A 24,292-nucleotide genomic window follows, 5' to 3' on the forward strand; every position below is an offset into this window, starting at 1 on the left:
AAATAAAAATCAAAAATATTTAGCCAGTGTGAAATTCTTAGTGCTGAAAGTTTTGAAAGGCCAAGTTGATATTTGTTGAATGGATGAATGTTGTTTTAGTACCCAGGAAAGCATACCCAGCAAACAAAACCTAAGCTTAGTGATTTCAAAGTCTCCTTCTCTATTGACTGGTCCTGAATAAATAACATGAGAAAGTCGAGTAGTTTACAAACCGATTGCCTTCATTCTTCAAATATTCCTGATTCTGAGCCCCCAAATTTGGACAAATTCGTTGCTCCAACATTGCCTCACCGTGTACTGTGCAATTTTACTGATGCATAGAGTATGCCTGACTGGGCTAAAGGAAATTATTGTAAAATAGAAACACTTATTTTCACAGGGAAACTCTTCTGGTTATCAGACCTTTGCTCTTTCTCTTCAGAGGGCAAGAATTCATGCATTCAGTCAGCTTTCCAAGTTAAATATATTTCTCTAGTGCAGCAAGGGAGAGAAATGGAACCGACATTCCCTCCTGGCCTCTGTTTTCAAGAATACAGCTCTGAGTCTAAGGTTGCTGACAGTTGTCATTTACTAATCCAGGCCCTGGACATAAATCAATTGGGTTGTCAGTGTAAATCTGAGTTATTTCCTAACCAGTGACAAGGATTCCTGAACATGGCCAGTTCTAGGAACCACAAGGCAGAGAAAGCCAGATTACATTATCCAGGTGTGGCTCTCCATAGGAATGTGGAAGCTGCAGAGAAACACAGTGTCACATAAAGACTTTTAGGAGTCTACCTTGTTGGGAGACCCAAAAATATGTTTTCAAGGAACTTCTCTTGCCCAGACCCCTGGGCTGGTCAAACTAACCTCTTGCTTTAGGGTTTTCTGCTACAAGGAGAAAAATGAGCAGATGGATTTGTTTGAACACTTGTCCCCATCACCCTTAAAGTTTCTATGGTCTGTTCATTTGGCTAAGTAGCTGACCACATTCTCTGCTTGAAGACTCATAATAGACATGAGCTTATAAATGACCCTAAGAGATTTAAAAATAAATGAGAAAGGAATAGTGTTGGAAGGTGAAAGAGCAAGAGAAAGAAACCTTGTTATACTTATTTCATACAATATGTTTTTCTTGTTTACTGTTTTATTTATCTTTAATTTTTTTGAAATGGTGTCTCATCAAGCTGATCTTGAACTCCTGGGCTCAGGTGATCCTCCAGAGTATCTGGGATCACAGATGTGTCCCAGTGCACCTTACCTTTATCTCTGGTTGACACATGATAATTTTACTTATTTATGGGATACAATATGATATTTCAAAATATGCATACATTGTGTAATTGACCAAATGAGGTTAATTAACACATCTTCTGTCTTAAACATTTGTCATTTCTTTGTGATGAGAACATTCAAAAATCCTCTTTTCTAGCTATTTTCAAAATATACAATGCATGATTGCCAATCATAATAACCTTCCTATGCAATAAGTTCCTACTTAGAACTTATTCCTATCTAACTTTGTGCCCAGGGGCCTTGTCCCTTCCCATCACCTCCTCCACTTTTTCTCTCCAGCTTTTGGTAACCATCATTCTACTGTCAGCATCAACAAGATCTACTGTTTTAGATTCCACATAGGAATAAGATCACACAGTATTTGTCTTTCTGCATTTAGTTTATTTCATTTAATGTCTATCAGGGTCATCCATGTTGTTGCAAGTGACGGGATTTCATCATTTTTATGACTGAATAGTATTCCATTATTTATGTATGTACCACAGCTTCTTAATTCATTGATAGGCATTTATATTGGTACCACATCTTGGCTATTGTAAACAGTACTGCAATGATCATGAGAGTGCAAATGTCTCTTTAATATACAAGCTTCATTTCCTTTGGATATATAACCACTAATGGGATTGCTAGATCATCTGGTAGGTCTATTTTTATTTTTTTGAGGAAACTTCATACCGTTTTCCATAATGGCTGTACTAATTTACATTCTCACCAACAGTCACACAGCATTTTTTAAAACTTATTTAGCCACCAAACCTCTTTTTAGCATAAAGATTATCAAATTCTGCTGAATTAGAGTTCCACAAATGTTCCCACTTGGGAAATATTGGCCCAGATGATTTCTCAAGTCATTCTAATTCTAAAAATTCTAAGTTGTATTTATAAATCGTCTAAAGCACAATTCTGAGCATACTCTTCCTTACTTAAAAATCATCTATGACTCCCATCTGCCTGTGAAGTTCAGATTCCTGGGGGACATTAGGGTGGCAGTGGGGAAGTTGGCAGGTTGGGGGGGAGTCCAAATTCCTTAGTGTGCCTTTCAGAAATGGCCTTAACAGGCATTTACCAATCTTAGTTCCCTTCCTTCCCATTCATAAGGGATCTCTGCTCCTTCCTAACTGTGTTTTCGCTGCTCTCTCTTCACATGTCTGTTCTTTCCTCGTCTGTTTTCCTCTGCTCATACTTTTGTCTCCGGTGGGAACAATTTAGCCTGCCTTTGTACAACAAACACCACCCACTCTGAGGAGGAGAGGAAAAGGGGAAATAGTTGGGAATAGTAGGTCAAATTATAGTGTTATATTGCGTACTTGTGTGGGCATATAACAATAAATCCCACCATTGTTTACAGCCATAATGCACCAACAATTTTTTAAAATGAGAAAAACCCCAAATGTAACCTACTTTATTTATTTATTGTTATGATTTGAATGTGAGGTGTCCCCCAAAAACTTCTGCATGGATTCAGGAGTGTGAAATGACTGGATTGTGAGAGCTGTAATCTAAACAGTCCCTCCTAGTTTGAATGGACTGAGTGGTAACCGTAGGTAGGTGGGGCATAATTGGAGGAGATGGATCACCCAGGTGGGCGTGTGCCCTAGAAGAATATGTCTACCCTGTGGCCCTTCTCCCTCTCTATCTTTTTTTTTATTTCCCTCTCCCTCATCCCTCTTTCTCTCCCTCCCTCCTTCCCTCTCTCCTTCCCTCCCTCCTTCCTCACCCCACCTGAGCAGCTTTCCTTCACTGGGCCCATCCCCTATGATGTGCTGCTTCACTTTGGGCCCAGAGTCAGCTGTCTGTGGACTGAGATCTCTGAAACCATGAGCCACAAATAAGCTTTTCTCCTCTAAGTTGTTTTAGTTGGGTATTTTGGCCACAGCAACAAACTAAATATTTACTAAAATATTGACTGTAGTGAGGATTGAACCCAGGGCCTCACGCATGCCAAGCAAGCACTGAGTTACATACTTGAACTTTTTATTTTTATTTTGACATAGGGTTCCACTAAATTCTCCAAGCTGGCCTTGAATTTTCCATCACCCTGCTTCAGCCTCTATAGTAGCTGAGATTACAGGTGCACACCACCATGACTGGCTTGTGATCTACTTTAACTGCTCAGTCCCCTCCAGGTTCATGGTCGGCTCCTTATGTAGAATTAACTGTATATATTACTAACCTCCCTAGATATTTGAAAGAATGGTTTTATACACTGTTGCCTGTTCCCTATTTCCTTACACATAACAATGCTTATTAAAGAATAATCTGAGCCGGGGTTGTGGCTCAGAGGTAGAGCGCTCATCTAGCATGTGTGAGACACTGGGTTTGATCCTCAGCATTACATAAAAATAAAATAAAGATGTGTGGCCACCTACAACTAAAAAATAAATACTTAAAAAAAAAAAGAATAATCTGAAGACAAAAGGCTGCTGCGATTAAACAGAAAATCCTTCCAGGGCAGAAAAAACAGTGATCTAACAACGACCTGTGCTGGCTCTGCCACCAGCACATGGGGACTCTGGCCATTTGCTTCTTCTCAGAGCTCAATGTCTTTAGCTCCATAAAAATAAGGAAAGGCTTTCAGAAGCCACTGGCCTCTCAGAGCTAAATATTCTAATATTATAAATATTAGATTTATAATCCACTTTCCAATGAAATTTGTTTTAATAAGGCCTCCAGATGATTCTGATGCACTCTAAAAAATCTGTACATAATTATAGTTGGAACTAAATGTATTATCACCTGTGTCTATAAATTCATTTTTCAAAGCACAAACTATGGTTCTCTTTTTGCCCAGTCTGTTACCAATACTATATGACCCACTCCAAAATAAGATGATAGTAAACATATTTGATTTCTTGCCTTTAACTGCTGCCAGCTCCACACTTAGGCATCATACATTCATCAAATTCTGTTCCATCTCTTACAGCTGATCAAACAGATCCCTGCAAATTCCTGGCCTGTGATGAATTTTCCCAGTGCATAAAGAATGAATGGACGGAGGAAGTGGAGTGCCGGTGCAGACCAGGATACGAGAGCCAGGGGGAACTGGACGCAGACCTCTGTGCCCCTGGAGAGGAATGCAAGGCCCTTCAGAGAAAGGGAGCCCCATGCAGGTAAGTCAAGCACACCAATGTGACAGACCTACAACCTAAGGACACAAATGTCATTATTTATGCTTCTGAAAACCCTAACAGAATAAATTCCTATGATCCTTTAGACCGTGGTTCTCAAATTTCAGTAAGCATCAGAATCACCCAGAGGAAGCCTTATGGAAATACTGGCCCTGCTCTGTTGTAAAAACAGCACTAGGTCTGGGTAGGCCTAGGTGGGGTTAATGCTGCTGTCCAGGGATGACTTTGAGAGCCCTGCTCTAGGCTTTTTGGAAGTATTTCCATAAATCCAGAAGAAAAGAAAAAAAAGAAGCTATATCAGCTTTCAGATAAAATTCTTGGTTTACTGTCTTAATTAGTGCATGTTTCTGTAAAAGTTGGGTGTTTTCTTTGTTTGAAAGCATAATAGCTTTTATCATAAGAAAGCTGGGAAATATAAAAATCTATGAGAAAGACGATAAATATCCTGTGTAATTTATCACATTAACTGCTGTTTATCTTTTGATGTCCATATTGATATAAAATGGGTTTATACAGAATTTTTTAAAGCAAAATAGAATCAGACTGGCTTCCTGTTTTGTAGTCAGTTGTTTTTTTTTTATAACCTAAAATATTTCCTCCTGCCATTACTTTCTTTAGCACATTTTTAATTATTATAGTAGTCCAATCTCTAGAAGTGTTTAAGATAGGTTTACTCCTTCATTCCCAGACAGAAAGTACTAGAGAAGCCCCTTGGAAGGTAGGAAAGGAGGTGACATATAATGGGCTTAGCTTTCTGTGTACAAACCAGACCTCAGGGTGTAGGTGAACTTGGGAACAAGCAGGGAGCATTAAGGTGAGTCCAATGCTTCTCAAGTCCCATGACACCCAGACAAGGCTGCAGACTGTGTTTCACAGGGCTTCTGCAGGAATCTGTCTCTGGACCACTTCTGAGAGTGCTGCCAGCCCTTCTCATCAACACCTGAGCATCTACTCAGTGATGATCACCTGGACCCTCATCACTATCAGGTCACCTGAGGTTTTTTCTTTGTTGCTTTTACTTGCTCACTCTAGAGGCCACAGTCCTAATTTCCCACCACGAGAATGCGTGGCCATCTACTTCCAAAACTCAAGAAACCACAACAATTTAGCCTTTTCCTTGATAAAAACATATTCTGTTCCTTTAGAGTATTAACATTTTAAAGACAAATACCCAATAGAGGTTGGTTAAGAAGCAATGTTCTGAAGTCAGATTGTGGTTAAAGTTTCAGCTCAGCAAATTTAATAATCAAGTGACCTTGGACAAATTGCTTCTCTAAAGCACAACTTCCTCATTGGATAAGGAGACAACTCCACCTGCTGGGTTGCTGCAAAAGGTTTATGAAATGATCTTTGTAAAATACTTTTACCAACAACATAAAGCACAGAGCATTCACTCAGAGAAGTACATGATGATTCTGTGAATTTTCTCCAAGTTAATCACAGTCAAAACCCCAGTGAGATTCCTCATGGAATTTGACATTCTGGTTCTAAATTTCCTCTAAAAATGAAAATGTACAAGAGAAAATCTTGAGTACAGTGATGGGTAGTTTCTGTGCAAGATAGCAAAACACATAAAATAATATTTAGACATGATAGACATAGAAATAGATAAAAGAACAACTATAACAGCCATAGACACTCTTATACAAATAGGGGATTTATAAAAAAACGTGTCCACTGGCCAATAAGGGTTCAAGTATGATTTGTCCTTCCATTTATAAAATTGTGACTTATCACAGAAGATCAATTCTACATCAAAGATCCAAATTCAAGATCAAAACTAGGAAAATATTTTTAAATATAATAATCTATAATCCTGGATTTAAAAAGACTATCCTAACATCAAACCATTCCCAGAAAACTTAAGAAAAGGAATTCTATAAGGAAAAAGTGTTATAAATGAAAGTATCAAATAATGAGATCAAAGAAAAATATATACAACCTACATTTTAGACAAAGTTAAACATCCATAATAATAAGTGATACTACATATCAATAAAAGACACACATCCAAATGTTAGAATGAGCAAAGCAGATAGAGGAACAATTCAAAGAAGAACTTCAAATGATCAATGAAATATAGAAAATGCTCAATCTCACTATAATCATGGAAATCCAAAAATAATAAAGAGATATCATTTGTTGGAAAGTGGATAATACCCAATGTGGATAACATGGGGTGGGAGTACTGGCTCTATCAAGCATTGCTAATGGATGTGTAAATTGGAAAAGCTTTTTTTAAAAAAAGAGTTTTCCAGTAGCCTCCATGAAACTTTGAATCTGACTCAGTTACTCTACTTTTAGATAATTATTCCTAAAAGTATACTTGCACCTGTGCACGGAGATATGTATACAGAAATGTTCACAATAATATTCCTTTGATTTTTTAATTTTAGAATTGATTTTTTAAAATAAATGACAGTGGAATGCATTACGATTCTTATTGCAAATATACAGCACAATTTTTCATATCTCTGCTTGTATATAAAGTGTGTTCACACCAATTCATGTCTTCCTACATGTACTTTGGATAATGATGTCCATCACATTCCACCATCATTGCTAACCCCCTGCCCCCTCCTTTCCTCTCCCACCCTTCTCCCCTATCTAGAGTTACTCTATTCCTCCCATGCTCCCCCTCCCCACCCCACTATGAATCAGCCTCCTTATATCAGAGAAAAGATTCGGCATTTGGTTTTTGGGATTGGCTAACTGCACTTAGCATTATCTTCTCCAGTACCATCAATTTACCTTCAACTGCCATGATTTCACTCTCTTTTATTGATGAGTAATATTCCATTGTGTATATATGCCACATTTTTTTATCCATTCATCTACTGAAGGGCATATAGGTTGGTTCCACAGTTTAGCTATTTATTGTGAATTGTGCTTCTATAAACGTTGATGTGGCTGTGTCTCTGTAGTATGCTGTTTTTAAGTCCTTTAAATATAGACCGAGGAGAGGGATAGCTGGGTCAAATGGTGGTTCCATTCCCAGTTTTCCAAGGAATCTCCATACTGCTTTCCATATTGGCTACACCAATTTGCAGTCCCACCAGTAATATGTAAGTGTGCCTTTTTCCCTACATCCTTGCCAACACTTATTGTTGTTTGTCTTCATAATAGCTGTCATTCTGATTGCAGTGAGATGATATCTTAGAGTAGGTTTGATTTTGCATTTCTCTAATTGCTGGAGATGATGAACATTTTTTCATATATTTGTTGATTGATTGTATATCCTCTTCTGAGAAGTATCTGTTCAGGTCCTTGGCCCATTTATTGATTGGGTTATTTGTTTTTTTAGTGCTAAGCTTTTAGAGTTCTTTATATACTCTACAGATTAGTGCTCTATCTGATGTGTGAGGGGTAAAAATTTGCTGCCAAGATGTAGTCTCTCTGTTCACCTCACTGATTGTTTCTTTTTCTGAGAAGAAACTTCTTAGTTTGAATCCATCCCATTTATTGATTCTTGGTTTTTTTTACTTTGAATTTTTAAATAATTATATCATCCTCAATAAGGGAGAAGTGGTCTGAGGTGTCACTTAGTGGTAAAGCACTTGCCTAGCCTATATAAGGCCCTGGGTTTGATCCCCAGCACCACAAAAAATAAGGATGGGGATGATTAACCTAGAGTATAATTACTCACTATTAAAAACTGCAGCTAAGGGTAATGATTTATACATACTCAAAAAATGCAAGATATTTCACTACATTAAGAAGCAAATTTCAGCAGAATAGAATATATCACAATTTATATATTCATTCACTTATAGAGGGGCCTCTTGGTTGCTCATAAGTTATGGCAATTACAAATAAAGTTGCCTTAAGTATTCACATGCAAGTTTTTATGTGGATATAGTTTTGAAATCATTTGGGTAAACACAAGAAATTGTGGGATTCTTTTTATTTTTAAAAAATTATTTATGCTGTTTTTAATAATACAGGACAATAGAATTTATTTTGACATACCATACTTACATGGAGTATAACTTCCAATTCTTGTAGTTGTACATGATATGGAGTTACATTGGTTGTATATTTATATATGAACATAGGAAAATTATATCTTATTCTCCTAATACTTTCTTTCATATTCCCATCCCCCTTTCCTTCATTCCCCTTTGTCTAATCCTATATAGGTAGTAAATTAATACAAAACTATACATTTTTAAGCACATTAGTTTCAATCATATGGCATTGCCATTTTGTCAGCTACAAATCTTCAAATACCAGCAATTTTATATGATTCAGTCTATGTGTTAGTAAACACACAGCAAAAAGTGTGGAGTGATAGATTCTTTCTAGTTAACAATGGAGAGGAATAGAATTGGAGTCCAGCTTTCTTAATAATGAGGATATGTTGATTTATTGCCTGTATAATTATAGTAGCATAATTCACAATAGCTAAACTGTGGAACCAACCTAGATGCCCTTCAGTAGATGAATGGATAAAGAAAGATGTGGTATATATACACAATTGAATATTACTCAGCAATAAAAGAGAATAAAATCATGGCACTTGCAGGTAAAGGGATGACGTTGGAGAAGATAATGCTAAGTGCAGTTAGCCATTCCCCAAAAACCAAATGCCAAATGTTTTCTCTGATATAAGGAGGCTGATTCATAGTGGGGTGGGGAGGAGGAGCATGGGAGGAATAGAGTAACTCTAGATAGGGCAGAGGGGTGAAAGGGGAAGGGAGGGGGCAGGGGGTTAGAAATGATGGTGGAATGTGATAGACATTATTATCCAAAGTACATGTAGAGGATAGGAAGGGCAGCAGAATACAACAGACACTAGTATGGCAATATGTAAAAAAGTGGATGTGGAACCGATGTGAATCTGCAATATGTATAAAAATGGGAGTTCATAATCTGCTTGAATCAAATGTATGAAATATGATATGTCAAGAGCTTTGTAATGTTTTGAACAACTAATAATAAAAAAACCAAAGTACATGTATGAAGACACAAATTGGTGTGAATATACTTTGTATACAATCAGAGATATGAAAAATTGTGTTGTATATGTGTAATAAGAATTGTAATGCATTCCACTGTCATATATAAATTTAAAAATTGATAAAATAAAATGTAACCATTTAAAAAAAGGAGTGCCAATGAATGAGGCCCAAATAAGGTGATGATGAGGAGGGTTGTCTTTTATGAATAGTGATATATTCAGTTTTTATTTTAACTATTCCCATTGCTGGTTTCAAATGGATGTACAGTTTTTAATTTTAAACATTCCTCTTTCTTGAGCAAGAAAGTTCACTTTAGTTCTAGGTTGCCATAAACAAGACTAATAAAGCAAGGTATAAGATGATCTAGAAATAATAGCTCTCACCCAGGTTGGTGTTGTTCTGCTTTTTTCATTTGTGCTGGTCTCCAGGGGATAATATGGACTTGAGCTATTCAAGAATATTGATATACAAGAATATTGATGCTTCTTAGACTAACATAACAAGAGTTTTTGAACACCATGTGCCAGTCACCATGATGGATGCTAGGAAATGGATGGGGTGGGGGAGAAAGATGCTTAATTTATCTTCATGGAAAAAAGAGAAATTCCCACAGGACCCTAATCCTGAACTTTTCCACTCCCTTACTAAATATGCTTTTCCAAATGTTAAATGTTTAGCCCTGATATCCTCAGAACTAGGACAGGCCTCTGTTGCCCCGATGAGCTTCTTCAGTGAAGAGAAACCAGACTCTGAGGGTCCCTCTGGATCCCTGAGATTTGCTCCCCTCCCATCTGTTATTTTAGTTTCTCACAAGATACCATCACTTATGTGAGTGAACATTTATTTATAAGATCAGCTGACAAGTTAAGACCTCATCAGTCATGGATTAGACAAGAATTAAAACTAGAAGCTTTAAAATTAGACTCAAGTTCAACTTAGAACTCTGCCCCTAACTAGGTATGACACTGAGCCACATTTCCCCTTTTTAAGCTTCAACGTGTTCTTCTATGTAATTGGGATAATAGGAATTAATTCATGGGTTTAGGTAAGGAATAAAGTGTTATCGGAGCTGGTCCTGTCAACAAAGGGCTATCCTGTAAGGAGACACTGTGATTCCCTACTTGGCACTTAAAAGCAGATCCATTAGAACCCTAGTTGTTATAACTGTGAAAATAGCATTCTCTGAAGAACTGTAAACTTGGCTTCATTTTTGTTATTCTCCCTGAAAGTGAGGAGACAGGAAAATGATATTGAGGGCAAGTGCCTTGCCAAGAAGACTAGTCCATTTATTGACACAAAGAACAGTTCCAGTTAGTTGTCATTCTACTGCAGAGTCATTGTCATTCATTACATTTTCACTTTTATTTTTCCTCTACTTTTTCCCCTCCATTCAATATCTATGACCATACTCTGCACATTTTTCATTCCCTCAATTTCAAGTGTTCTATATATAGATTCTATTATACTAGGAACTTTCTTGACAAAATTCTCCCAAGAATAAACAAAAACTTGTATTATGAAAGGTTCCTTTTTTGGCCTAATGAGTTTGACTCTTATTTATCACAATTATCATTACATATATACAGAAAATGCAAATTTAGATCTAAGAGAGTAAATTATTTATGACTTCCTCCCTAGATCTAAAAATTCTCACTTTTGTCCTATAACTTAATAGGCCTATTCTGTTTTATGACATTATTTATAATAATAAAATTTGTTTCCAAATATAAAGGCCAGCATAAGTAAATGATAGTACAAAGAGATATTTATGCGGAGGTTTTAATAACACTAAAGCACTTGTTGTAACTGCAAGGCCACAGTTTCACTCACATGCTGGACTTCAGATGTGGGGGTGGAGGAAGGAGGTCTGTTTATTATTAACCTCCTTTTTAGTACTTTCTCATTCGATAGTGAAGAAATTGGGGAAAAGGGAGGACAGGGTCACAGTTAAATATAGTTCAACCTTGTTTTTAAAACTTTTATCTGATTAAAAATTTGAGCAATCATTTATGCACCTTAGTTTCCTTGGAATATACTATGAGGTGTAGCTCTCCTGGTCTCAAGAGGTCCTTTGAAAAGCTCCTAGTCCCATTTACCCCTCATTTGAAATGTCTTGGTTCTGATACCAAGTGTCTGCCAGTTTCCTGCTATTCTTAGAGCTTCCACAGCTCCCAACCAGGGCAAATAGAACTAAAAATACTGCCTTCTGTAGTGGGAGGGGAGAACAAGGAATTTGTTACTCAAACCTCCATAAACTACTCCTCCCTACTGCCTTCTTTCCATTCAGAATTGAGACTGAAATAGGATATTCCCTCCTTTTCCTTTTCTCAAAAATTTTAATGGACAGAATGGTGAGAGAAATAAAACAATTTACTGATAAGGGAAGATATATAGGAAAATATCCCACAAATATTAGGCCCATTTTCTAACATAAAGAGGAAAAATACAATGTGCAAAAAAAGTGTATACACTATCAACAGAAATTATATAACATACTTCTGTAAATATAGGTATTAAATTATAAAATAAAGCTGTCTTATTTATAAAACTTATTTTTTACTTTTATGAACAAAAATGAGTTGTTTTCCAGCAACCACAATTTAGAACTTGAGAAATAACTCCAGTATTTTTAAGATTTATCTTCTCCTCTTTCCCATGAGTGTCCTTCAATCCTTCTGAGACCACTGCTTAATAAAGAATTAAGGCAAAACTCAAGGGGCATGCAGAACTCACACTTCCTCCAATCCTAATGGAAAACATCTGTGAAAATATGCTTTTTTTCCCCACTTGTCATAATTTTAGAACTGAACAATAGAAAGCTGTAGTTAATATTGATGCTAATAAAAGTCCAGGAAACTGGATATCATATTTTTGCTTTCTTTTGCAGGTTACCAGATCACTCCAAAAATCAAGCATATGAAACTAGTATTAAAAAGTTCCAACATCAGCAAAATTATAAGGTAAAACCATACTTTCTTTTACATGTTGGTTTTAATCACTGAAATTGAATTTTGAAGGGAATTTAAAACATTTCTATACCTGACTCTTGTTTTAAAAAAAAAAAATAGCGATAAGTAGTGCACTTTCCTTTGTTAGGCTTTTTAATTTAGTATTTTAAGGTGGTAAAATGATGTTTCCTGGTGCATGAAGTAAGGAGAAAACTGAAATGTGTACATAAAAATAATAAAATAACAGAAACAATCCAAATATTTTATAATGTTCACAGTCTTATAAAAATATATATGTAGGTAATCAATTGTGTTTCAACAAAACTGAAATTTTCATAATAATAATTAATATTCCTGGCACTGAATAATTTCACATAAATCATTTTAAATTTTTTTCTTTTCATATCAAATAATAATCAGCTAAAGCAAAAGTATGTAGAAAATATGTAAAAGAAACATTTGTGAACAATGAACAACTTCCAAAATTACTCAGATCAATGTTTTTTCTAGTGTCCAGTATGTGTCTTTATAAATACCCACTCAATCAAGTTATTTTATTAATTTTATTTTACAAAAGGAAACAAATTATCTACAAACAGTTTATATACAGCCCACATAAAGCTGTAGAGTTTTTAAGTAATTGGGGGAATTAACATTGGATATATTTTAAAAAAAACTTTGCCAATATGATAGGTGAAAATAAATAAACAAATAAACATTGGATGTTTTTCACCTAAAATTACCTATTTTTAAAAATTATACTGAGTCTTTGATGGTTAACAATTGGTGATAATCAGCCAAGGTCCACTCTACCTGAGATCTATGGTGCTAGATGAGAAGAAATGTATCAAAATTTGCACTTGAAAAAGTTACCAGTCAATATACAATGAAGATAACTGAGACAATCACACCAAATGTGCTCATAATTTTATGTATGCAAACACAGGCTGGAAATCATATGTGCCATTCTAATTTCTTAGAACCAAAAAAAAAAAAAAAAGAATTGGAGAAACAGAAAAAAGTTTAGGTGAGTGCCATAAAATCATGATTGGACACAAGGATCTGATATTGACAAAATATTGAAGATGAAGCACAAACACCAATTAAGTCTGCAAATACCAAATACTTAATGGCCATATATCAGAAAAATAAAGTTGTCAGGGAAAAAGAGAAAGTGATTTTTCACACCAGGAAGTCAACTTAAAGAACTAACTCCATCAGGGTCCAGAGGGGTAGCTCAATGGTAGTGTGCTTGTTTAGCATGTATGAATCCCTTGGTTTTATCCCCAGCATTGCCCCCAAAAGAACTAACTGCATCTTACTTCAGACAATAATAACAAACATTAAGTATCAATGCTGATTATCTGGGGATACATATATTACTGTGTTGAGGCAGGTTCAAATGACACATTTGTATCCCATAAAGAAGTGTTGTAATTAAATGACATCACTGTAGTTGAAAGGGAACATGGTGAATTTTATGTATAGGTTATTTGCCATCCTCTGCTTCAACAGATGGATGATCTAAACAGGGTTAAGAAAAGATGGGATGCATTCCCAGCAGGTTATAAAATTGAGAATATTCAGAGGGCATCTCCAAACTTTAAGAGAAGATATTCTAAATGGCAAGCACATCCTCTCATTCACCCATGGAGGTAATAATAGAATAAACATTTGACTTGACCTTGGATGGTCTTCCATAAGCTCTTAAAACCATTTCTCTTCTAGGAAACCAAGAAAAGAAATTCTGACTCTCTGGATGTAGAACTTGAAGAATTTAACCATCAAGATCTGGAAGAAAATTAAAAACTGAAAATGTACAAATTATCATTTAAGCTATCTCAAGAGAGTTGATTTGCTTTCTCAAGAAAACTGTGTCCACTCCATTAATATTCTGAAAACAGAAGCAGGTAGAGTCACTGGTCATCAGAATCCAGGCACAGACTCAACACTGAGAACCAGCACACCCTATGTTTCAAATATAGAAGTCATGCACTTGATGACTAGCAAATCCTGAAAAGCACTTTTTATTAAAACCCAAAACACAATCAGTGAAACATATTTTGACCATCTTGGATGATAGTCAAGGTAACAGTAAACCAGGTTTACTTCTAGCTATCCTTAAAATATTACCCAAAGACCACTTGCAACTTCTTGTTTTGAGGATTGAACATTATATCAGGAAATAAGCACTTTATATGTTATAATGTACATTTAAAAGATGATCATTTGTGCAAGGAGATACAGATCTAACTGCATGAATGTATGCAGAATGTAAGTGATGAGTGTATCTATGCTCCACACAATATCTGATATACATTTGTCTTCAACACTTAGTATTATATACACAATTGCCGCTACACAATAGATTGTTTTATTCCCCAAAATTTCTAAATTGTTATTTTTAAAAAAGGCAAATTGAGGTTCAGATAGATCAATCATGGGAAGACCTTGTTACCACACAAAGTGATTTTTAAAGGAAGACACCATACTGGTAAGAGGTGGGAGGTGAAGTTGTTCTATCTGACCTAATTCCTGTTTTCCAACAGATGTATAATATACTTCCCCCTACACTAATTTTGGTGTGGGTTTACCTAAATGTAATCCAGTTCAGTTTCAATTTTTCAAATTTATTCCTCTACATTTTTCAAAAATCCCATTATCAAATATATTTGCTGCAATTCTTAATTTTAAAAAGATGTGACAAGTACTATATTCATAGATTTATAATAAAAAGAATGTTTTACTAGCTACTCCCCATGGATTTGCTTTGTGGATTTGATAAAATATTTTAAGCAAGATATTTTAAGGCTCTGAAAAGACAGTAAATACTGATAGCAACATCTAACAGTAAGCTACCAAAATAAAGGTGGTATCCTAATAATGGAGGTGATCTTGTTGGAAGTCATATTCTCCCATGAAAAAGTGATACAATCCTTTGAAAAGTTGTTCCTAGAGCTGGCAAATACACACCTCTCATCCTGATTCCCAACCTCAATCCTCCCCCAAAGTGAAGATCTATATCAACTTGCATAGGGAATATAGTTTTTAATGGAGAAATAGAATTAGGTAAATATTCTATATTTCATGAGGAGGATGGGTGCTCTTTTATGGTAAATGCCTCTTACTCTTTGAATTATCTATCTTATGGATGAAGTAAGACAATCTCCCTCCACTCTCAGAAGACCCACCAGGACCATGATAGGTTCCTGATGAGAGATAAGGAGTAAGCTGTATAGACCAGCTCTATTCAAAGCCTTAGGGAGAAAGAGTCTTCTTTGAGTCTCCACAGTTTTTAATCTTCTTTGGGTCTCCTCAGTTTTTAAAACATGTGTCTTCTCACATAATATTAAGGGCCTAAAGAAAGGTAGCCAAATTTGCTTCCAATCTGGCCAAATGGGGAGCAGTGGCTCATATACTGTACTGCCTGTTCTCTGAATGGAGATTGCAATACGAATTCAGAACCAAAGTTCAAAAGTTTCAATCCCGTTTAGTCTCCTCAAGCCTCTTCCTATTGCTAACTGGCATAAGACTTTGGGCCTTGATAACTGAATGAGCTTCAGGATTCCAAACTTTTTCAACTTCTCCCATCTGAGACACAGCCAACAATTCCAACATTTACCACTATTTTTGACAACCTATTTTTTTTAAAAAACAACATTCAAGAAGAAGTTGTACATAGAAAGCATTTATTTGTATTTCTAGTACATCAGTATTTTAGAAAGTGTTAAGACACACATTTTCATAAAATGAGAAAAATTAGGTAATAGTTGCAAATTGACAAATTTTCAACCATGAAAAGTGGCCAGTTAATAAGCCTATTTATAGTTTGAAAGTGAGATTCTGCATTGGTACAAATTAGGATTTAAAGGTTCTCCTTTTGAATGTGCATTACCCCTAAAAAACTTCAAAAACAACCAAACTTACTTCATTTATTAGGTTAGTAAAGGGGAAAAAGTACACCATTTGAACTGAAGTTAACTGTATTCAAAGATGTGGTTCTGATACATGAAGCCTCTATATCTCAAAATATCTCCCCTTTACCCTTCCATGAGGGTCATGAACATAATGCTAATTTGCTGCTTGGCCACATTCTCCTGTGCTAAGAATTGAGACACCAGGTGTATCCTGATCCAAGTTTAATGACCATAGGTTCTACTCTTCAGTTACACACAATTCATCCTAAATTTAGCAAAGACACAGGAATGCTCTGTTGCTTAAAATGTACAGTGTGCAACACCATATTACCTTTCCCTCTCTTGACCACTAGCCTTTCTCTTTCCTTATTGTTACAACTGTTCCCCCAACCCATCCAACTAGTCCTCATTCTCATTATTAGATACCCTCTGCCCTCCCCTCCCTCAATAGTGTATCTTCTGGGAGAGGTTAAAACTCTCAATACTTGTTACCACTGGTAATGATAAACAGGGAAAGATACTCTGTCACCCCTTCTGAGGATCTAGAAAGACACCCTTTGTAACTCCCCAGAAAATGCTGCTACACGTGATTGGAGCAAAGGCATTTATATCTTTTTTACTGTCTACAAGTAAATTACTTGACCTCTCTGTTACCTATTTCATATAAGGAAATAGGTCTACCACTAATGTTATATTAATTAACTGATTCATTCAATGAATATTCTGCTGATCCAAGTACTCTTCAGGTAAAGAAACGAAAGACCTACATATTTGGATCCCCTGAGAACCATAGTAATAACCTGTGAGTGAAAATATCTTTAGAAATATTCAATTAGGGGCTAGGGATGTAGCTTAGTGGTAAGTGGCTTGCCTGGCATGTGCATGGCCCTGTGTTCAATCCCCAGCAACACACACACATACAATTAATAAAGCTCTACAAATAATACATTCATTATTGTTCTTGCCTGGGGTTTTTTATTATCTACACTTCCACAAATATCACCTATTTTCTCCTTAAGATCTTTTCTCAGTTGCTTATAAAACAGAATATTTCCGTAGGTCACTGGAAAGAATGACCTATAAAAGTCACTATAGAAGCCAAATGAGAGTAACAATAGAATGTCTTTCATGAGGGCTGGTGTCCCTGTGTTTCTTTACTTCTTCATATAATCCTCTGAGAAAGTGCTATCTCCCCAACTCTGCAACTAAGAAAACTGTTCTCTTAACTTATGTGCACTGTAAATACCTCCTGCTCTCATCAAGGACTCTGTGGTGGTGAAATTAGGGATTACATTAGAATTGAACATAAAAACATTTTGTTTTCTCTTTTAATATTTTATTTATGCCTACCTTTGCAAAGCATACACTATGGAAGGAACTGGTATTGGCAAGCACAAAGAACTGATGAGACAAGCATTAAGAGAAGATTAGTTATTTATATACAGTTAAGTGGTTTAAACTTTTAATTTTAAATTTCAATTTAAATGACTGATTAAAATGAGTTAATTGACTTTTGATTCCTAAAGTTTTCACACAGCATTTATAAGTTTGAATGTGAGTTTGATAAAGCAGCTATATTAACATCTTTTAGAACATTACATCTCTGTTTCCCCTCAAAGGTTGTCAGGGTCCTAAGTTTCTCCAGCAAAAGGTCTTCAGTAAATATGCACACCTGCTGTATGTAGGTTACACTACTATCTGAATCCGGGCAGTTCTGATAGGCACATTAACTCAGGAGACTATTTTAAATAGATAAATTCTAGGACAGCTGGGTGACATAATTAGAAACAAAGTGACTTAAAACTAATTCTAATTTTATTAACTCTTAGTCAAAAAACCAAGAAGACTTGTAATAATGCTTTGCTGTGATATATTTCTTTCAAATTCTTCAAAACATTAAGTTCTTTCATTATAATAATTTTGAACTTTTTAATTAATTTTCCATCCAGTGCCTATTCATATATCTAAGAGATATATAAAACTACTTCTGAAAACCATACGGAAGAGACAAGTCATCAAAAATCAATTTGGTTACTAAATTTTTTTCAAGGACTTTAATCATTAGTAATAATTAGGAAATAAAGCTAATCATTCACTATCCTACACAAACAAAAACACCAATTAAAGGCGAGAGATGGAAAAGAGAGAACAGGTCGTTTATTTCAGTAACTACACCTTTTGTCACCAATCATAGGAACCAAATGATCCAAGGGTGGGTAAGTGTAAGCAGTACAGCCTCCAAAAGATAATCACATTCACATTATCAACTAATTAATAGCACAGACAGGGCCATTCCATTTCCTTAACACAAGACAATCATTTGCACAGCATCATAATAAATAAATATTTCTGTACTAAGACATTATGAAAGAAGCAATTCTGAAAACAGTGTCTGTGGCTCCCAAACATTAACCCAATCGGCTGGAAAATATTTTCCTAACCGAGGTATTCTTTCTAAGGAAAAAAAAAAAAATCACTGAAATTTCATTTCAAAGGTTAGCATGTTTAAAACTCAGGGGGAAAAAGGTAAAGAGAATAATTTTACTTTCCAACTTTATTCTAAACACAAACAAGACTTCTTAGGATTATGTCAACATAACTCCTTGATATATTTTTATCTCTAAATTCCTAATGTGAAAGTCATAAATATTAGGCTTGAAATTGCCAACATCTGATCAAGGCTAACAGCACACAAAGAAAACTTTTTTAAATTATCTGTTATATGAAACAAGCAATTACTAAGTACAAGGGCTTTTGAATTACAAAGCTTATAAAACAACTCTACAATTACCAAAATCACAAAGGACAAAAAAGAATTTAGGAATGTTTTTTAAAAAAGATTTTGAAGCAGAACATCAGTTTAAATCATACGAAACAACTTGGACAAGATTCTGATACAAAAATCACAATAGAGATGAACTTGAAAGATTTTAATTTAGTCCAGTTAAGCCAAAGGGCCATCTAAACCCTGTTTCCCTTTCTTAAAAGAGTTAGCTCAAAACTTTTAGACAGTTAAGCAATCTGAATTTCCTTTATTTGTCCATGAAACATCAAAAGAATATTCTGACATAAAATTTGATTGAAAAAAAAAAAGAAAGAAAACTAATCTGTGCTGGATATCATTGGTTCCTCCTTTATCCCAGAACAATTAAGTAAATTGAAGCTCCTTCCAAAATTCTAGGACTTAGGAAGAACTACTTCACCCAAACTAAGATACACTGCAAAGGAGAGGGGAAAAAGTCAGAATTTCCATCTTTAATGAAAGTTTCCATGAATTTCTGAAAAAGCAGAGAAAATACATAGCTTTTCAGACCACAAACATCAGTGTCTTGATAATTTTAAGTGCCTTAATTCTTGTAAATTTAAGGTTTCATTATTCCAGTTAGAACATACCATGTCATCCATAAATAGCAAGTATTTTGAAAGTTTTAAAAATTTCTCTTTTCCTTGAGAACAATCATCATGGACTTTAGGAAGTCTGTTGGCAAAGAATGAGAAATGTCAGAATCAGTCCAAGTGTAACAAGCATGAGAATAATGAGAAGTTTAAGAGTTACTGCCGTATACTCAAAAATAATTTTTAGGTCCCAAATTCACTACCATAACCTTAATTAACTTTAAATTAATGAAAAGCCATGATTATAAAATCTGCTCATTGTGCATAAGTAATTCTAACGTGAGCAAGGAAGGGTTAATCTCTTGGTCACACTCCCTACCCAGTACCAGGGATCCCAGCTATAATGTTAGCCTGCAACATCTACTTTAACAGATTCTGCAGCATGGCTGTTGCATATGTGGGTCGAGCTTGTCTGCTCTCAATTGCATTCTGAAGGTACTGGATGCCTCCACAGCGTTCCCAAATCTCTTCAAACTGTCTTGGCAAAATCTCAGCACCGCGCTTCCGTGTCAGGCCAGTCTCTTCAAGATTCAGCTCACACATCTCCATGTCATCCTTACCTGCATAAGGAGACATCAGAAAATTATCGTCTCTTTTCAGAACCACTTTTTATGAGCTCTATTCCTTAAATACTATCAATTCTCATAGATTGGAGAGCTTTCTAAGACTTTATTTTCTTAAGATGAAAATCTGCTTAATAAATTTACCAGAAACAACTTAAATTTGTTCCTCACTAAGGAACCCTTCTAAATTTATAAACATTACCATTGATCAAACAAGTCATCAAGGTTAATAAAAATGCTACATGTCCTCAAGCTATTACAAAAGCAATGGGTTTAATTAAACATCAGTGAAGTTTCTTAGGATACCGACAAGTTTCAATGTGCTCTACTAGGATATAATTAATCTAAGCAATTTTACATTATAAATCAGTTAATCCTCAATTAACTGGAAATGTAACTTAGCCTCCAAACTCCACCACTCAACCCTCAAATTAAATGAATTACTGCATTATATATTAGAATGTTTCACTTAAGGGGGTCATAATCCTTTTTGTTTTATACATTTTTTATTTCCACGTGAATCATACATACCAGCCACAAGAAGGATGGGTGGTTTATCGGGATGGAGTTCCATTTGCCTGGCAATCCAGGGTCCATCAAAATGAGCATACCACCAGCCTTTTTTTTTACTCTGAGGGTCTTTGTACTGGTCAGCAGGACGGATGAATGGAATGCGGAAGAAACGCTGCTGCCGGTTCATTTCCATCTCCTGCTGCCTGGCAGGAAGCTGAGTTGCTGGGTTCTGCTGAGCTATCACACACAATAAGAAAAGTCACAACAGCTCAAGGGAAAAGAAACAGATTTCAATACTACAATGCACAAGAATTTTTACCAAAAAGTTGGGGGGACTCATAATAGCAAACTTAAAGTGTAAATATTAATCACCAATAAATGAACTCAATTCAGAATGTAAGTTCTTTGTTATCTTTCCCTAAAGATGTTCCTTGGCAACGCATGCATGGGTGCACGCACAACCACCACCACCACCACCACCACCATCACCACCATCACCACCAAAACTCTAGCAGATTCTCACAAATGAGTGTCAGCAGTAACCTGATATAAACTCGCGTGGCAGAAGAAAAATATTATTTACTAGATTTCAAAAACTCTCCAATTAATTCTGCAAAGTAATTTCTGTTGAACTATATTTGTAAGAAAACAAACAGTAATGTAAAAAAAACTTGAAAAGATTTGTTGATTTAATCACTATTTTACAAAATGTGGAAGCCATATAAAATCTTTTTTAATGGATTTGGGGATTTCAAACAGCCAAGATAACACAAATAGTAAAAATATTTCAGCAAATTCTTAACAAAACCACCCAAAAGACCTACAGAGTAAGCATAAATATTTACTTACTTTGAAATCACTTTTCTCTTGGAAATCCACTGAAATAAATGGAAAGGCTATATTGCTTGCTTCTCCTTACCAATAGAAAATAAAAATCTTTGCTTTTCTGCTAGTACTAAGCAATGCGCTCATATTAATCTTTCTTCCCTTACTCAATTTTCATTACAGAACAATTAGGTTTTTATTTTATCTGCAAATACAAACATTTCCCTGGGGCAATGACTTTACATCTTTAATAGCATAATTTTGGTAAGCCTGTTTAATATGCTTTATACTCACAACTTTAAAAGTAGACCAACCATTTACTGCAGTTCCAAGAATATCAGTATGAAAATCAAAGTATGTCAATGAAAAATTGTATAAGAGATATATGTTATAAAAATCAAGGACAGCCACGTGGCTTTTGTAAGAACTTTCAAATACTGAAAGGATGAAAATACTCTCACTCTACTTTCTACACCAAGAAACAGCAAACAGGTTATAGCAGTTGAATTTCTTTGCAAACCAGGGAAAGAAAAAAGCAGTTAGCAAAGCTATATATATCTATGAAAGAATGAGAAGCCAGTTGTGTTAGTGACTTTAAAAACTTCGCAACACCTTTAGCATTATTAACAGAGATGTGCTTATTTAATCTTTTGTTCCTGTTCCCAAAAAGCTACTTGTAGCACAGTGATTATATTTGTGCTCATTACTAACACCCTTAAAAGGATCAAAAAACAAAACCCCTTCCTTCCATCTTAAGTAGTAAACTAAAATTTAATGTCCAGTTGATTGGAAATATACTCTGAAACTGGCAGTCATCCATTAATTAACCTATTTTTTTCTTTTAAAACAAGTCTCCTGTAACTCAACACATTGAATACAATTGAAAAATCAAACAAAGTCTCTCATAGCCATTTCTAGTAATGAGAGAGCTGAAAATTTGTTGAGGAAGCTAGAAACTAGTATCTATCTGGAAAAGTTAAAAAAAAAATAGATATTAATAGCCTGAAACTAATCTAAATTACTTTCTTTCTCATCAGAGTGCATTATCTTAAAAAATGTGAAATGTTTCAAATATATCCCTATAAATTATTAGAAACACTTAAAAAATCAGGCTCAACTACTTAATAAAATAAATTTGACATTATATCCAAATCATTATTGCTCACTTGATTCTGGAAGAAATCTAGTGTATACTAAGGACACCCAAATCTTCTAAAATATAGAAGAAGGTGCATCAAAGGAAGTTATAAAAGTAACAAAATAATATTCTCTCCCTATTAGGAGGAATCATCATTAAACTTTTGCAAATTCCCATGCAAAATTCAAATCTCTCTGGCTAGAAGTTCAGATATCCTCACAGAGTTTGAAAATACAGTGTTTGAAACCAGCACCTAAGTTAGTCCTTGTTCTAAAAGATCAGCTGCTAAGTTGAAATAGTTTTGCTACAATAAGAATTGTGTATATTCAATTAAAATGTTATTTTAAAATGGAAGTAACTTGAAAAAAACAAAGAGAATGATTTAATTAGATTTGTTTTGCATATGTATTTTGGAATAACCCAAACAAAAGCATCATCTCAAGTTAAAATATATCTTAATAAGGATAAACTAACTTTATTATATTACAATTCCACTTAAAATTGTAGCAAAACAATGTAAGTTAGTACTCTGTAAAGTATTTTAACCCATCTTCCAGTTAGCTCATGAGTTACCACCCATTGACTTACGTGAATTGTTCAAAAATGATGCAAAATCTGTGAACAAATATTTTATGTTGAAGAAAAGATAAAAATGCCAAAACCATTAAATGAGCATTTCTAATTTGTAAATCCATCCCATCAATTGAGGTGGTGACTAACAAGTAAATATCTTAGCATTAAGCCAAAACCTACAAGCAGACACTACTTTCTGATCTTAAAAAAAAAAAAAAAAAAAAAAGCTATTTTTTTAGGAAATTCTTCTAATTTCGGGACACAGTAATATCAAACAAAAAACCTAACACAATGACTTAATAGACACAGTACTTTTATCACATATTCAGTATATTTTAATTTCTTAAAATTTTCTAAATTTTAATCTCATGCCATTTTTGTTTTAAGAATTATAGAATAAAATTATTTACAAAATCATTGTTTTAAGCAATTAATTATTATAAATATTTACTGGGGGCAATTTGTCACTTCTCTTAAAAATTACTTCTGAAAATCTTTTTTTTTTTTTAATATTTATTTTTTAGTTCTCGGCGGACACAACATCTTTGTTGGTATGTGGTGCTGAGGATCGAACCTGGGCCGCACGCATGCGAGGCGAGCGCGCTACCGCTTGAGCCACATCCCCAGCCCCTCTGAAAATCTTTTTGTTCAGTAAATGAGATGAGAGTGTGTTCATTAAGCACAGCACAAGAAAAGGGTTTGAAAGCTTCTCATTATTATAGGCATTGGCCAAGAAATGTCAATGTTTATTTTTGGAGTCAATAATATCAAGTTATGTATTTGTTAATCAAAATGTCGTTTTATTTTCTTAAATGAATGAATTCTAATCCTTCTAAATATGAGACTGTGTAGCGATTCCTTTTAAAGAGTATCTAGCTGTCTGTCCTCTTAGGAAACCATTTAAGTGTAGAATTTTCTCAACTGAACTGTTAATAAACATCTTGATCTCCTTCACCTTTCCCTTTAGCTATACTCCTGTGTCAGACTAAATTTTATAAGAGAAAAGCAAGATAGTTCAGAGCAGAACTAAAAATGGCTGATATTCAAATCATCTG

The 24,292-nt window shown here is 34.9% G+C and overlaps 2 protein-coding genes across 11 annotated transcripts in view; one reads left to right on the forward strand and one right to left on the reverse strand.

Moving 5' to 3' along the window:
• Impg1 (interphotoreceptor matrix proteoglycan 1) overlaps window positions 1-15,065 on the forward strand; it is a 134,249-nt gene extending 119,184 nt beyond the window's left edge. For both annotated transcript variants that reach the window (XM_021720219.3, XM_040282982.2), the window contains 3 exons: window positions 4,199-4,385; window positions 12,252-12,324; window positions 14,041-15,065. In XM_021720219.3, the coding sequence (XP_021575894.2) occupies window positions 4,199-4,385; window positions 12,252-12,324; window positions 14,041-14,118 (338 nt within the window). In that variant the 3' untranslated portion in view covers window positions 14,119-15,065. The remainder of the gene's footprint in view (window positions 1-4,198; window positions 4,386-12,251; window positions 12,325-14,040) is intronic.
• Window positions 15,066-18,364: 3,299 nt separating this feature from the next.
• Window positions 18,365-24,292, reverse strand: part of Myo6 (myosin VI) — a 139,028-nt gene continuing 133,100 nt past the window's right edge. For 7 of the 9 annotated variants that reach the window (XM_078019706.1, XM_078019709.1, XM_040282978.2 and 4 more), the window contains 3 exons: window positions 23,253-23,279; window positions 20,720-20,938; window positions 18,365-20,185 (listed from right to left, as the gene is read on the reverse strand). In XM_078019706.1, coding sequence (XP_077875832.1) covers window positions 19,986-20,185; window positions 20,720-20,938; window positions 23,253-23,279 — 446 coding nt within the window. In that variant the 3' untranslated portion in view covers window positions 18,365-19,985. The remainder of the gene's footprint in view (window positions 20,186-20,719; window positions 20,939-23,252; window positions 23,280-24,292) is intronic. The other 2 variants (XM_013365206.4, XM_040282980.2) reach the window with 1 other exon arrangement.

Source organism: Ictidomys tridecemlineatus, chromosome 8 (assembly GCF_052094955.1).
Source record: "Ictidomys tridecemlineatus isolate mIctTri1 chromosome 8, mIctTri1.hap1, whole genome shotgun sequence".
NCBI classification, from domain to species: Eukaryota; Metazoa; Chordata; class Mammalia; order Rodentia; family Sciuridae; genus Ictidomys; species Ictidomys tridecemlineatus.